Source organism: Monopterus albus, unplaced genomic scaffold (genome assembly GCF_001952655.1).
Source record: "Monopterus albus unplaced genomic scaffold, M_albus_1.0 scaffold199.1, whole genome shotgun sequence".
Lineage (NCBI taxonomy): Eukaryota > Metazoa > Chordata > Actinopteri > Synbranchiformes > Synbranchidae > Monopterus > Monopterus albus.
The window spans coordinates 519,080-535,796 of record NW_018128079.1 but is presented as its reverse complement, the minus strand read 5'-3'; the positions used below and the strand labels follow the sequence as shown (position 1 = coordinate 535,796).

Below are 16,717 nucleotides of genomic sequence, written 5' to 3'. Positions count from 1 at the left end.
GAACTTTACTTGTGTTTTCATGCTAATAATTGTGTTGTTTTATTTACAGGTAAGTAACAGACTAAAGTTAGTTATGGATTTCTACAGGGTTCAGTGCTAGGTCCAGTTCTCTTTACTTTATACTTTATGCTTCCCTTAGGCAAAATTATGAATAACATATATATGAATATATAGAATTATATTGTAGTGTATAGTGTTGCATATGTGTTGTATGTACTGTATATCACATATCATTGTTAGAAAGATATGTTAATATATTTATCTTGCTTTAAAAATGACGTCCTATAGAAGAGACAATAAACAATAAAGACAAAGACACAATCACATAGGCTATAAATTATATAAGCGTATTAGCAAGACTATAGTATCTGGTTATTTGATTTAAAATTTTAAATGGCCTACATAATAGGCCTAGTAGTAATAGTGGTATGATAAATAATAATGAAAAAGTAAATAATAGCAAAAAATACTTGTAACATGTTTTGTAAAGGATCTGAAAACGGACTGACAAACCGTACAGCACCCAAGGCGTGCGCCGATATTACGTTGAAGGGACTGTACTACATTACCCGAGTGTCTTTTAACTGAAACGTCACCCAGTCAACATGTTTGGGCCATTTGGGCCACCATACTTGTTGTGTTTGTTTGTGTCGAAGCAAAGATGGCGAACGAACTGGACAGAGTGCGGATCTCAGCTGCGGAACTCCGAGCTGAAGCATCGAGTGCTGTTAATATTACAGACTGTCAGAAAGGTGAGAGGAAATGAACCCGCTACATGGGATTAATACAGTTTTGAAAAAGTAGATAAACTCAAGAGAAAGAGCACTCTAAGTTCGCTGAAAGTAGCCTATGGAATGCCTAAGTTTGTAACGAGCTAATGTTGTTAGCTAGCGGGCTAACGTTATGTCTGCTCATTCTTTCGTCTCGCGCGGTCCGTTTTAAACGAGCCCTTCAAACATAACGACACCATATCATTTATGTGCAACAGTCGCCACCTGTTTGTTAATATATATTATTCGCACTATTTCTTGGTGGTGCATACTTTAGTAGAAGTAATGTGTTCTCAATTTTTGAACGTAGCGTTGGTTAACACTGACGTTAGGACCGATAAGTTCAACTGTTGTCATGGTTAAACGATGGTTGTTATTAAGGAAGTAACGTTAGATATGCTAACGTTCAGTTGTCAGCTGAAAAGAGCAAGGCTTAATAGAAAGCTCATAAAAAGTATCAAACAGTTGTCAGAACGGCCTTCTGTTTCTAATATGACAAGTATTGCAGGCTTACTTGTAGCTGCACATCTCTCACGTGTAACGTACTTTTCTTGAATCCGCTCAAAGACACAAGGCAAGTCAGGAATTGCTGAGAGACGATTAGAGGCATTGCTCCGTTTGGTCTTGAATTGGATTTATTGACAAGGAGAGAACCAAAATATAATAACCACATTTGAAATACCCAGTACTTTATTTACTTTGCCTGTCACAAACTTTGTTTCAGGATAATAATTTTTGCCTGTCTTTCTTTCTCCAGAGAAGCAACATGTACACAAGCAGCGTAGAAGACATGAAGGAAAGCGCCCTGATGTGCAGCGCTACCAGCCAGTAGCTGGTCATGTGCTCCATCATCATGGCAATGAGGAGGGTGAAACTGGTCAAAGTGATCCCCTAACCACTTATTCGCAGGAGCATAATCAACCATCACAGAGTGAGAAAAAGGGTACCTCTGTAAAGGTTTTAGAAAGGTATGGGTGCATAGATGGTGGGCCAGATGCCAACAGAATGGAAGAAGGCAGGATTAGAGGTGATTGTAGTAACACAAAGAACTGTAGAAAGAGCAGTCAGTCACAGGCTAAAACAGAAGAAAATCAAGAAAACCACTTTGCTGAAAATGGCAGAGAACACCAGGAACCTGCTGGAGCTGCTAAGCAGGCAAAGAAAGCCCGCAAACCTGACCGAGAATTTTATCAACCCGGTAGCCGGAGGAACATCCAGGGCAGGGACTGTGGAGTTGAAAGAGAGCAGGATAAACCTTCCCCTAGCAAGCATGAGTGGAAAACTGAGCCACAGTCTCAGCTGAACACAGGGGGAGTTGAGGAAAACAAAAAAACATCTATACAGAAGCAGGGAGAGAAAGAAAAAGGTGTAAAGGGGCAGGTAAGTGAAAAATTGTCTAAATCCAGTAAGACCAACAGAAAGCAAGAAAGCCAAGATGTGGACAAACCCCCATTATCTTCTGATGCTTTGGTGGAGAAAATTACCAGCAAAGTAGAAGAACTTAGCATGAATGACAAGCATAAAGTGGTATGTGAAAACCAAGATGTGAGCAAGTTAAGTTACAGGAAAGGGGAAGCAACAGATAAAGGAAGACGAGGACAAGGAGGAAGAGCAATAGATGAGGAGGAAAAGGTAGAGAAGAGGAGGGAAAGGGGAAACCGCAGGAGAAGAGGACAAGTGAAGGAGAAAGAGAGGCATCAGGATTCCAGTAGAGGAGAAGATGAAGTAGTTAGTAGAGGAAAAAGTAACCAGGGGAAAGCTGAGAAAGGACAGGAGAGGAGAGGAGCAGAAGCAGGTGAAGATGACAAACCAGGTAAGGCAGGACTAACACACCAAAGCAAAGGCAGAGAGAATCGCAGAGAAATTAGAAGAGGAGACATCAACAGAAACAGGTCCAGAGAGGCTGGTGAAGACGCTAAGACAGAAATAAACATAGTCCACACTGTAGAAAGAGGTGATAGAAACAAATCTAATACTAACATCACAACACCAACCTCAAAACGATATTCCAAATCAGATATTCGCCGCTCACGGAACCGAACTTACAGCAGTAGCTCAGCCAGCAGTGTGACCAGCCTGGATGGTCCTGGACTAAGAATGGACGTGGAAAGTACCAAGTGGCCACACTTGGAGACAAGGCACAATAACAGAGAGCGGATAGCTAACAGTGGAGAAGGACAAAGGAGTCATATACCAAGCTGGGCAACCAACGGAAACTCATCTACAGAATCACTGGAAGGGAGTGAGATGAGTGACATAGCAGAAGAGAGGAGGAAAAGAAGAGAATGGGAGGAAGAGTTAAGTGCAGAGAGGCAGAAGAAAGAAAGGAATAGACCAAAGGGAAACAACAGTAGAGGTTCAGGAATCCTAAGGGTTTCTCTAGATAAACAGTCGGGTATCTCATCACATAGTGGGGATGCACAATATCGCAAGCAAGGCTTGGTTCGTGGCAGAGGTGGAGGTATCCTAGTACTTCCATCACGCACAGACATCACTAATTCACCTGATGCTGGGCAAAGACTTCTTTTTGGTGGAATTAGGGGAGGGGCAGCTAGCAGGAGTAGAGGGAGCAGAGGAGGAGGAGCGAGGCGACTTTGGGACCCCAATAACCCAGACCAGAAACCTGCTCTTATCAGCACCCAGTCCTCACAACATTCATCTCTCCAGGTGCCTGTATATCTTCAGACAGGCAGTGGATATGGACAGCTCCACTTTCTGGACACAGATGATGAGGTTTCAGGCAGTCCTCCAGTCCCACAGGGTGAGCACTTTCGGTCCCAGCAGGCTGCTGCAATGGCCTTCTACAAATTCCAAAACTCTGACAACCCCTACAGCTACTCCATGCCCATTAGCAATCCACAAAATCCTGGCACCGCCACTAGCCAGCACTATCCATATCCTTATCATATGGGGCCCTACCAAGTGGCTCCCCATAATGGTATGTACCCAGGCGCTGGTGTGGGTCAGTTCTGTGGGAGTTACAGGGGAACAGGTCATTCTCAGCCAGGTGCAGGAGGTGGTTTGACATTTGAAGAGGTGGAGCAACAAGCCAGAGGAGAGCTAGGGAGGCTGCTGCGGGCTGCAGATGCACAGGAGCTTCAGCTCAGTAACCTGCTGTCCAGGGACAAAGTGAGTGCTGATGGACAAGAGCGTATGGCTCAGCTCAGGTGAGGATTGGGGAAGAAAGATTTGTATTAGTGACCTTTTTTTGTTTGTGTTTTATGTTTAAATTTTTTGTCTTATAGTACTTGTTTGGCTGTCATTTGCCCCTTGGGGCTAATTAATAATTAACTCAACAGAACTGAGTCAGTAGTTGTATTGAAAAATCACTGTCCTGTTATGCCCTGTTTTTTCTAGAGCGGACCTTTTAGGGCTGTATGAGCAGGTCATCCTAGCAGACATTGAATTCTCAGACTCTCAGAACGTGGATCAGGCTTTGTGGAAAAACGTCTTTTATCAGGTCATAGAGCACTTCCGGCAGTTACTCAAGGACCCCGCTTATGATAACACCCCTCATATCAGGAACATGCTGCTCACACTTCTCGATGAGGTAAGAAATTTGTGGAAAAATCAGATGAGGTGGGTTCTTGCAAAATATGGATATTTAAGCATAAGGCTGGTCATTTTTTATATTAAGTCTTTTAAGCACTTCCTATACAGAGACTTAAACCAACAATGGTTTTCCTCTACTCACTGTTAATGGCTGTAAATCTGGCAGTTGTGGATTATTTTATTAGTCTGTGCCATAGATCTCCACTGTTGTTCAAAACTGATTAAAAACACATTACAGAAACACACTGTTGCACTGGTTGACAGGTTTCCTCATTATGAAACACAAGACCAGTCTTGTGTTTTATTGATTTGATTGTTTTACTATAACTTATTTGTTGTGATAACTATCTGTGTTTTACAGGGAGCACTATTCTTTGATACACTTCTTCAGAAGCTGCAAAAAGTGTACCAGTTTAAGTTAGAAGATTACATGGATGGCATGGCTATCAGGGCTCGGTCATTACGCAAAACGGTACAGCAAAGCTCCTTTTAGTCTGTGTTTATTTGTTATTAAAAATTGAAGTGGGGAATAAAAAATACGTAACATCTTAGCTTGTTGTGACTTGGGGTGTCACACAAAAATATATTCCTTTATTATGCAGTTAAAGTGCAACTTAAAATCTTTGAAAAGTAGTATAGTAGCAGTCACACAATTTATACTTTTATTGAGCCAGTCAATGGTCATATTACCATGTTACTAGCAATACAGTTGCCAACAGAAACGTGGTAGTTTACAGTTTAATTGTACCAATAATTATGTCCTAACTGAACTTTGCATGTAGTAAACTGTTAAAAATTTTCTTGCGTTTTTGCCTTTTTCAGGTAAAGTATGCACTGATCAGTGCTCAGCGCTGTATGATTTGTCAGGGAGATATAGCACGTTACCGTGAGCAAGCCAGTGACTCGGCTAACTATGGCAAGGCTCGCAGGTATGCTGTATTCAAGTGTTCAAGAGATATTGTTTTCATTTAGTCCTGAGTATTTTCGAAAATTCTTGCACCACTCACAGTCTCTGACAGTTTTTAAAACTTTTTTTTTGACTTAAACGTTTTTCTTGAGATGCTACTTGCTAAAGACTTTGTGCTATAATAGGGAACATTTCTTCCTAGCTGTGTATTTGTGATTAGACAAGAACCAAATTATTTAAGGTAAAAGCAGAAAATTTCTCAGATGGTATCTCATGGCTACACATTTCCATTACTTCTTAGCTGGTACCTGAAAGCCCAACAGATTGCCCCCAAAAATGGACGTCCATATAACCAGCTGGCCCTGCTCGCAGTTTATACAGTAAGTGAAGAGAAGTAGGGAAATTTTTTTTTTTTGCTGAAAACATTCTTTGCATTATTAGATGACTGGATTTTATTAAGTTTTTTTTTTGGCTCTTTGTCTGCCATTTTCATTATCCTTTTGTTCAAACCAGTGTAGATTTTCCTCTTGCGCCTGTGTCCAGGCGGTTTGCTGCAGTCCCATGGACCTCAGATGTCTTATTGATATTTGCAACTGTACTAATAGGAACATCCAGCTCCTTGGAGATGGTCTTATAGCCTTTACCCTTTACTGTGCTTGTCTCACTTACTTGCATACTTACACACATACACCTGCCCAGTTTGTACCTCAAAACAAGGTGAGATTCTTAACTAAGGCAGATAGTAACTGGTGATCATCTCCTTATATAAACAGGTAGTTTCAGTTGTAGCTGTGCTGTCTTGTGTTCCATCGTATAGACATGCCTGACTTTTTATAACCACTGAGCAATTGTGGGAGGGTTAGGCTTCCTCAAATTAATAGCAAATTTCTTTCAGCTATCAACAAAATATGTAGTCTATAACACTGGTCTGTCAAACACATGTTCAGGTGATACTTTCATTAGGAACAATAAAGGGTCCAGAGGACTTTCTACATTCTTTCTTTGCTGTTTCTCCAGAATCTTAGTAACCGGGTTTTAATTTTTTGTGACTGTATGTCTCCTGGCACATCTCAGGAATGACCGAAAAATACAGTTATATTCTGTGTAAAGATCTGTTTGCCCCAACTCTCCGTGTCCCTTTCTAGGATGCCTTGCGTCTCTTACTCTTGTCCCACCTCACTCACTTACAGAAGCGGAAGTTGGATGCTGTGTATTATTACATGCGCAGCTTGGCAGCCTCCAACCCCATCCTGACTGCAAAGGAAAGCCTGATGAGTCTGTTTGAGGAAGCTAAGCGTAAGGTCAGACACACACTTCGGTCATTAACTTGTACCAGATGATTAACCTTTTTCCTTGGAACAAAAACTTCTGACATCAGTGCACATCATTGATGCGGATACACTCGTAGCAAATAACTCATGGACCGTTAGTAGGAACATTAAGAAAAATGTAATGATATAGACATATTTGTATGTTAATGCAACAATTAGCTTAATAAATTACCTTATTAGCAATGAAGTCAAGTCAAAAATCATTTATATCAGTAATATAATGTAATAAATCAGTAATATAATGTAATGAAGTGCTCCTTGTTTATACACTTTGTTATTGTAGGCAGAGCAACTTGAACGGAGGAGGAGGCAGGAGCATGATGGAGGCTACAGGGGTCCAGCTGTAAGAGGGAGAGGAAGAGGGGAAAAAGGAGTGCGTGTTGAGATTTGGATTCGCCCCAGCGGACAGGCAGTGATCCCGTCTTCACAAAGAGGAGGTAGTGAGTCCAGCAGAGACTCCGAACAGGATGGAGAGCTTGGAAGTCTCAGCGCTAGTGACGTAAGATCCCTTTTTTCCTTTTGCTCTCTTAAACAAATATGCATGTCAAGTGTTGTGTGATGTGTCTTTGTCTTTGCAGGTACGTATGTGCTCGAGTCACTTTGTGATGTTCTGTGTTATTTTTAAACAGGGGGATGCTAATGCCAGCAGACATCTCACAGTTGTATAGTTTAATTTCTCCTCTTCTGCTTAGGCCACCATTCTTGTCGAGTGTTGTGCAAAGCTTGTAGAATGTTACCCCAATCTTTTGATTCAAGTTACCCAATTTAAAGGCAGTGCCACTAAATATTAACAAAGTGTATGTAAATTTTTGACCCTCTGAGAATGTGAGAAAATAACTAAAAGCTAAAACAATAAAATTCTCTTTATCATTATTCTGATATTTTACATCATCAAAATAAAGTAGTTGGGCTAACTGAGCCAACAGGGAAGTTTACTGAATTGAAATGGTAGGAATTGTGAAAAACTGAGTTTGAATGAGTTTATCTCAGGTGTATATAAACGTCTGACCTCAACTGTAGTTCCTCTGCTTTCGTTTTTTCCTCTCATTTAGTATGTCCTGTCCATTCATTTCTTTTGACTCATTTTATGCCCTCTGTTGCCATGTTATTTTTACTTTTTTAATATTTCCTGGTCCTTCATTTGTGCTCACTTATGGATTGTTGTCCTTGTTGATATGTTCCTCTTTACCCTTTTTCTTCTTTTGTCAGTTGGTCCTTTTGGTTTGTTTCCTGTTTGTGCTTGCAATGATTCACTATCTATTAAATGCAGCAGGCTTTTTACAGTAATTGGGGATCTATCCATCCATTTCTTTCACTGCTTATTCTTACAATTGTCAGCTAAATTTGAAAGAACTGGATGAAGATATGTACATACGAAATATGTTTCTTTCTTACTGTCAAGTCCCTCCTAAGTGACACTGAGACAGATACAGCAGATAGTTGAGAGGTATAAAGTACCTTTTCCATCAGGTCCTAGGTTTTTCTCGAAGTGTCTTCTCAGGTGTGTGTGTGTGTGTGTGTGTGTGTGTGTGTGATTCCTCACCAGTGAGACATGTTCAGGTGGCTTCCTTCCATATCAACTAGCTTGGTTACACACTTGTTTCTGTAAGAGAGCTTTGCTGACTTTGATTCATTATTGAACATTACGCAGCAAGTAATTTATTGCTGTCAGGAGTGGATTGTTCCAGTGAGAGATCACAATTCTGCCTACTGCTGTCTTTTTGTTCACATCCCTGTATCAGTTAGAGTTCGACTTTTATTTTTAATACTGTGTGCTTTTGAAAATGTACCAGTTTTTTGACATGGTGACTTTGTGGTATTTCCATTTTGTTTTCTTTACTTCTTACCTAACCTGTTTTGTCTCTCCATTGTTCGCTGTCTCTGTTCATTGTCATTGTATTATTTTGGAGGATATGTCTGTATCCTCTTTGCCAGCTTCAGTAGCCTTTCAGTCCATTTCCTCCCATCCCTGTTGTTAGAAATCCCGGGTGCATTTATGTGGTTATGTCAGCGTCAAACCTCTTCTTGTGCTTTGTCACTGAAGACCTGTGTTTTTTTTTGCCATGTGAAGTAGGGTTTGTAGCTAAATTAAAAAGGATGTTCAAAGATGTTCTCTCAACCTTCCTGTTTTTTTTCTCCAGCTAAATAAGAGGTTCATTCTGAGTTTCCTGCATGCACATGGAAAGCTCTTCACTAAAGTGGGGTGAGTGATGTCTCCTTTTCCAACTCGTACACTGGACTGAATGAGTTTGAAGGACTGAGAATATAATCTGAAAAAATGTATTTTTGTGTCTGCGTATGTGTTTGCCTGTATTTGTATGAATGTGTGTGCATTGCTTATGCAGTATGGAATCCTTCCCTGCGGTAGCAAGCCGTGTTCTGCAGGAGTTTAGGACACTGCTCCAGCATATCCCTTCCCCACTGGGCAGCTCGCACATGCTGCAGATCATCACCATCAACATGTTCACCATACACAATGCCCAAAGCAGAGGTAATGCTGCACTCACCCACACACCATTACCATCATCATCAAACAGCAAACATTCCTTCGACGCTTTAACACTGTGTTTTTATCTGCAAAATAAATACAAATACACCTTTATTACATTTATTACTTTTTATTTTATGCGGGTGAGTAACATGTCATTTGTTGGCCGATGCATAGTTGATTATAGCTTTTTGACTTCTTTTAATTTCATCACATGCAAGTTCTTCAGTCAGTGTTAATATTGATGCAAATGCTTTTTGTCATGCTATTTTATATTTGTATGTGTTTATCAGGTGAAGAAGGCGAAGTGCGCTCTGTTTTGCAAGAGCAAACCACTGCCCTGGGTCTCAGCATGTTTGCATTGCTGGTGCAGCGCTGCACAGAGCTTCTCAGAGATACTCCTGCAGGTACAAGTACAGTAAACTCCACATATTTGATCAGTCGCATTGATTAAAATTATGCTTCTATACTCACCTAATTCAGGTACACATTAGTGAATATTAGTATTAGAGTGTTATCATTCATATAATTCAAACAGAACTACTGTACAGTCCCAGAGCAGATAGATGGAAATTATTTGTAGAGCTAATTAGTAAGCAGAGAATTTTCTCTTGATTTAATGCTCCTGTTTTACACATTTTTTCTTGTTTAACATTAAGTGTTGTATTTCTAAAACATCCATCTGTCAGAACCAGTCCCCATGGCAGAGGGAGAGGAGAAAGGTCAAGGGGAGGAGGGTGAGGGTATGGTGAAGGTCTCTACCTTCCCATTGGCCCTTAGGGAACTACTGCCAGGCATCAAGGTCTGGTCTGACTGGATGTTGGGACACCCAGACCAGTGGAACCCACCGCCATGCGGTATAGAGTGAGTGCTTTAAATGTGCTTTAAATGTGCAGTAACAGATTGTGATGGATATTTCAGGGCAGTGAAAACAAATTGTGAACATATCATGGCATATCTTTTATTTTGATATGGCAAACCTGTGGCAATAGTTGGTTTGATATGGCAATAGTTCATTATCTTTGATTTGGAGCCCTGTGTCTGGTCACCTGATGAATGAAAGCCTAACATTCACTCTTTTTTTTTTTTCCTTCATCCTACTACTGAGGAAACTATCTTGGTCATTAGCTGCTAAATATTCCACTGTGTTCATCAGCTAGTTGCTAACTGTGTCTATCTGCTGTTTGATGCTGAGTAGCAGGTAGAGCTCAGTGGCTTTTTAGAGCTATTTCACTAAAGCAACTGCCTGCTGTAAATGAAAGTGATAAGAGTGAATCAGAACCATAAAGCTGTGGGCCAGACAGATAAATACTAAGTTGAAAGTCATTATAGAGCTCTGCAATGCTGAGCGAAGCTGTAAATTTTGGTGGTAATTCTGAACCTACTAGGGTGGGTTCATACTGATGGCTCTTGCAATTACACATTGTCATTTGATGTGTTATTATAAATGTATTTGAAATTATTACCTCAAGATAGTCTGGTGGTTCTGCTCATGGCTTCTACCATACCATAGCATAGCACAAACAACACATTCTGCCACTTGTGGTTTTTCCTCTCTATCAAGTGGCAGCCCTGATGTTTGGCAGTGCCTAGCTGACCTTTGTAACGTGCTGGCGCGTGTAGACCATGGAGAAGTGCCACTGTACAAAGTTGACACTGATGAAGGTGAGGGAGACGAGGAGTTGATGGTGCTGCAGTTGAAGGAGGACAGACTGCTTGCCGGTTTTGTACCGCTGTTGGCTGCACCTCAGGAGCCGTGTTACACAGACAAACACACTGACATAGTAAGTGAAGGGTAAAAGTGTATTTTACCTATTGTACCTGTTCCCTGGTACATACCTCTACTCCTATTCTGTCACCTTTTACACTCCTAATTGCCTTCTTCGTCTTGTTCTCATACACATACAGTTGAAGTTTATATACACCTTAGCCAAATACATTTAAATCCTATAAACATTCCCTGTCTTAGGTCAATTAGGGTAATGACTTTATTTTAAGAATGTGAAATGTCTGAATAATAGTAGAGAAAAAGATTTATTTCAACTTTTTCTTTCATCACATCCCCAATGGGTCAGACGTTTACATACACTCGGTTAGTATTTGGTAGCATTGCCTTTAAATTGGTTTTACCTTGGTTCAAATGTTTCGAGATGCTGCTCAGAAGCTTTTTACAATAAGTTGCTGGAATTTTAGCCTTTTCCTCCTGACAGAACTGGTGGGACTGAGTCAAATTTGTAGGCCTCCTTGTTTGCTTGTTTTTCGGTTCTGCCCACAAATTTTCTACTGGATTGAGGTCAAGGCTTTGTGATGGCCACTCCAATGCCTTGACTTTGTTGTCCTTAAGCCATTTTGCCACACCTTTGGAAGTATGTTTGGGGTCATTGTCCATTTGGAAGACCCATTTGCACCTAAGTTTTAACTTCCTGGCTGATGTCTTGAGATGTTGCTTCAATATATCCACGTAATCGTCCTTCCTCACGGTGCCATCTGTTTTGTGAAGCGCCCCTCTCCTGTGGTGTTAATACTTTCGTAGTATTGTTTGTACAGATGAACCTGGCGCCTTCAAACATTTGGAAATGTCTCCCAAGGATGAACCAGACTCGTGGAAATCCACAGTTTTCTTTTTTTTTCCTGAGGTCTTGGCTGATTTCTTTTGATTTTCCCATAATGCCAAACAAAAAGGTACTGAGTTTGAACGTAGGTCTTAAAATATATCCACAGGTACACCTCCTATTGACCCAAATGATGTCAGTTAGCCTATCAGAAGCTTCTAAAGCCATGGTGTCATTTTCTGGAGTTTTCCAAGCTGTTTAAAGTCACAGTCAGCTGAGTGTATGTAAACGTCTGGCCCGCTGGAACTGTGATATAGTGAATTATAGGTGAAAAAATCCATCTGTAAACAACTGTTGCAAAAATTACTTGTCATGCATAAAGTACATGTCCTAACAGACTTGCCAAAATGAGAGTTTAACATGACATCTGTGGAGTGGTAAAAAAAAAAAAAACTTTAATGACTTCAACCTCAATGTATGTAAACTTCTGACTTCAACTGTATATCTTTATCCTTATTTCCTCAGGCAATAGCAGCAGATTGTAAGAGAGTGACCGTGCTGAAATACTTTCTGGAGGCTTTGTGTGGACAGGAAGAGCCTCTGCTGGCCTTCAAGGGAGGCAAATACATCTCTGTGGCAACTTCTCCTCCACCTAACCACTCAATGGATACAAGAAACAGGCAGGATTCTCTCACAGAGAAGGAGGTGACTATTTTTTTCCTTCTTTCAATGACCTTTCTTCTTCACTTAGCTGCCTCTTTTTTCAGGTCTAATTGCACTTATATCTTTCAAAATTTGACCTGTTCTGAATTATGTACATGCTGAAGTTTAATTTTCATTGTAGTTTAGCAGAGGTTTGGTTGTGGAAGCCGAATTGCTGATGATGTCCTTTATTCCTTGTCTGTCTGTTTGGCAGGATGACGACGTTATAGTTGAGGCAGAGTCATCTCTCTCTGCATCAGAAGGAGAGGAGGATGCCGAGGAGGCAGGAGACAGTGAGAATGACATCAGACAGCTAAAGGCACGACGCCATGCCCTGGCCAACAAACTGGCACAGCAGCAGAAGCGCAGGGATAAAATACAGGTAAAAATTGCATAGCTGACAATAAATACTTGAATAAAGTTGCTAATCTGTTTTTATTGAAAGGACTTCATAGATTTACTTCATAATTGATTTATTAAAGCTGCATTAACAACGATTTAGCACAAATTTGGATAAATCAAGTAAAAAAAAAAATTCTGGAACTGGTGTCTTCTTGCATTACTAACCCCTCATCCCACTCTATCTTCAGGCCTTGTGTTTATTTCTTGCCCTCTGTGGCCAGTGTTGTTAAAATCCATACCACACTTCCACACTCCTGCTGATCTGAGGTTATAAGATGTTTCAAAACCAGTATGGCTCATTTCAAAGATGGACCATGGAGGTTACCTTTGCAGGTACAAACTGGGATGGGAGCGGAGATGTTTGACCCAAAAGGTCATGTTCTGTAGCACAGGAAGAGTCCACCAAAGAACAAGGCAAAACCAGGGCTAGCATCAGTTTGGCATGTTGGAGATGCAGAACAGTAAAAGTTTCAGAGACAGCACAGTCTCAAAAACATTTCAGGTTATGAGGAAAGCTTTAGATTTTTCTGGTCATTTTAACAGGACATCTGTTAAAATCTTCGCTCCCATCCTGGTTTGTACCTACAAAAGGAACCTCCACAGTCCATCTTTGAAATGAGCCATACTGGTTGTGAGCCATATCATGTTGTGGCAGAGCTGAATTTCACATTAAGTTGAATGTGTGTGTCCCAGGCGGTGCTGCAGACAGGCGGGCAGTTGGAGCTGGAAGTGCGGCCTTCCTTTTTGGTTCCAGATACCAATGGATTCATTGATCACTTGGGAGGACTGAAGAAACTTCTTCAGTGTGGAACCTATATAATAGTTGTGCCGCTCATCGGTAAGACTGAAAGACACAGAGGAAAGTGGACAGAAACACTCTCTAGTAGCTCTCTAGTAAGGGGGACAAAGGAGGATTAGATTGTGGTGTTATGACATATTTAAGATGAAATAAATGCATCCCATGGGTCTAGCAGTTAGTGTAGAGACAGGAAATGTTTATGTATACTCATCATATGATGTGTTCTCTCTCTCAGTGATTACAGAGTTAGATGGCTTGGCTAAAGGCCAGGACAGCTTTGGTGGTGGAGTGGGCTCAGGGGTACGTGGCACTAGCGGCCGTGGCAACTGTATTGCTTCTGTGGCTCATGTGAGAGCTGTGCAGGAAAAGGCCCGATTGGCAGTGGCTTTCTTAGAGAAAGGATTTGAAGCCAGGGAACCATGCCTCAGAGCCATGACAAGCAGAGGAAATCAACTCGATTCTATTGCATTCCGCAGTGAAGACACCTCTGGACAACAGGTGAGAGCCTGAATCAGTGTAGTCCAAAGTGTTGTTTCATTTTATTTTGTTTTATGATCTCTGTGGTAATTTGTTTCCAGACTGTGCAATGAAATAAGACTGTTATGTTTTGCTGGGAAGCTGACTTGTTTTTCTGTTCTGCCTCAGGGCAACAATGATGATGTGATTCTGTCCTGCTGTCTTCATTACTGCAAAGACAAGGCAAAAGATTTCATGCCTGATCAGAGAAGTACGTTAACAGTGACTCGCATTCACTGTCAGTGTTCATATTTCCACTTTGCATCAGTTATTATAAATCCAGTCTTCTGAGTTTGTCCATTACTACCCTTTGCCCCATCCCTTGCTGCCCTCCCCCACACAGATGGGACAGTGAAGCTCCAAAGAGAGGTGGTGCTCCTTACAGATGACCGCAACCTGCGTGTCAAAGCTTTGACCCGCAACGTCCCAGTCCGAGACATCCCTGCTTTCCTCAGCTGGGCCAAAGTAGGCTGAACCAGGTCAAGATAAAATCAAAGGAACCCAACTGCTGAAGCCTGCTTGTCACTCAGCCAGAGGAGAAGACACACTTAAGCAGAGGAAGAAGAAAAGGAGGTAACAGGGAAGAAGAAATGATAAAGAAAGCGAAGAACCACTTCTTTTGAAATGCAAGCAAATCTAGTGAGATTGGAGTGGTTTCAGTGATCCTTTCTCCCTTGTGATGAAGTGCGTGTGTGTGTATGTATGTGTTAAGATCAGTGAGCTTCCCCAGGAAGAGACAGGGAGACTTGTTAAGTCTCTGGAATGCTGGACTGGAAGAGAGGAAGGAGGTAAAAATGGAGCAGTTTGGTTTGTAAGTTGTCTCATCCAGCCTGGAGCCTCTTTGCCTATTTAGTGAGTGTGTACTCTGCAAGCAGTATTAAAATTGGAGGCTGATGATGGAATGAGCCTGAGAGGAGGAGAGTGTTTATGGACATTTAATTGATTAAAGACAGCAGTAATGAAGGCCTAGCTGGCCCAGTCTTATAGACTGCTGTGATGTCTACAGCAGAGCTGAAAGAAAGGTGGGCAGAGAGAAGCACAGCTGCAGGCTCAGTGATAGTACAGTACAGAGTGTCTGATTGTAGAGAGGGATAATCAAGAGCTCTCTTGCAACCTTGGCATCTCCTAGGAATCACAAGCAAATGTGGTATTTCCTGCTAACCCAGGAAACGCCTGATTCCTGTTTGGTAACTTGAGCTGTTCCTCCGGCCTGATGCTGACATTAGGTTCAGCTATTACGAAGAATGTTCTTAAAAATTAGTAACAAAAATATCGGTTTATTTTTCTGTTGTTTTATTATTATTATTTTAAATCCTTTTGCTTCTTGATGGCATTTTTTCCATTTTGAAGATTCTGATAAGATCTAAAATGTTTTCCCAAAAATACCATGAACCATAATTTATTGAATCAAATTTTTGAGTTTTAATATCTGGCAGCAAATGTATTTGTAATTAATCATTCAGTTGTGTGTTTGAGCGGTATAACGTGTGAAATTTAATATATCAGGACTTCTCAATTGGTCTATGGTAAGTTTTCAGTTCCATAAAATTGCCCTATATTGACAATCTTATCGGATTTTGTCCTTTGAGTACAATTCCATCTGTCACTTAAAACAGTGTGAAACAAAAATTTGCATACACTATTTGACCGAGGTCAGCTTTAAGTGGTTTGGTAGTTTAGTGACTTTGCAGATACTTTATTATTGAGTACAATTGGTGACTGTTTCACTTTATTTTCTATTCATCTTTATACCAGTCTGGTTTGTGCTTTTTAGTTCATATCACCATAGTAGTTAGTTTTTATAAAATGTTTTTAATCACCATTACCCAGTTTTTTCCCCTAACGGCACTAATTACAGACTGTAAATTTGCCATTGAGTGCAAAGAACACCTCACTGACGCATCATCAAAAACACCGAAAGGCAGTGTTTGTGTTCACAATTTTGCTTGGTCTACATTGCTCAGGAGATTTTCCTTTGTCAGTGTATATGTTTGCATTTAAGACGTGTCAGGATGCTCAAAAAATATGTCTAAATACAGTGTCATCTGCTATGTTACCAGATAATTCATCAGTTTCTCATCTTATGGGTTTAAAGTAATACTGTAGAAGTGGCTATCCTGCTTCTTGTTTGATCTATATCTTTTCAGCTAGGCTTGTACAACTTCATCAGCAGTTGATGTTTCTGCATTCCTCTGTAGTGTTCAGTGCAGTGGCACCACTGCAGCTTTTTTAATGCTGGATCAAATGTAGTAAACATAACACAAGTGGCTTTTACGTCATCTGTCATTAAAGATGTCTGAAGGCATTTTGTTTACTTTATTAATGTGCAAATGAACAGTTGACATTGTGAGGAAATAAGAATGGTATAGGTGTTACTAATGTCAATATATTCAAAAGCATCTCAGTGAGCCAGCCTGCACAGTACCAGGACCCTGATGCAACTAAAAGGAATTGGGCCACCATTCATTTAATCATTTAGCTCATGTGGGACATATTATGTTGTGTAGAAAATCTGGAGTTGTGTTGTACACAAAAGACTATCTTAGTTATTTTATTCACTTTATCCTAAACCTAAAAGTAGAAATGTACCATATCTTCAAAACCTGCCATTATCAGTACTTCGCAAGTGTGTGTGCACATTTAGATCACTAAATGAATTGTGACAAAAACTTTGGATGTAGTTGAAATATTTGTGAAT

The 16,717-nt window shown here is 40.7% G+C and overlaps 1 protein-coding gene across 1 annotated transcript; it reads left to right on the top strand.

The window, feature by feature from the left end:
* The first annotated feature begins 596 nt into the window (after positions 1-596).
* On the top strand, positions 597-16,324 carry smg6 (SMG6 nonsense mediated mRNA decay factor). The gene is made up of 19 exons (XM_020618065.1): positions 597-752; positions 1,528-3,937; positions 4,128-4,320; positions 4,684-4,794; positions 5,145-5,251; positions 5,531-5,609; positions 6,420-6,530; positions 6,844-7,059; positions 8,702-8,763; positions 8,906-9,051; positions 9,342-9,455; positions 9,738-9,912; positions 10,613-10,832; positions 12,126-12,305; positions 12,517-12,684; positions 13,398-13,542; positions 13,739-14,001; positions 14,149-14,230; positions 14,363-16,324. Exons 1-19 carry the CDS (start codon positions 662-664, stop codon positions 14,491-14,493), a joined length of 5,004 nt encoding a protein of 1,667 aa, XP_020473721.1. The 5' UTR covers positions 597-661; the 3' UTR covers positions 14,494-16,324.
* Positions 16,325-16,717: the final 393 nt, after the last annotated feature.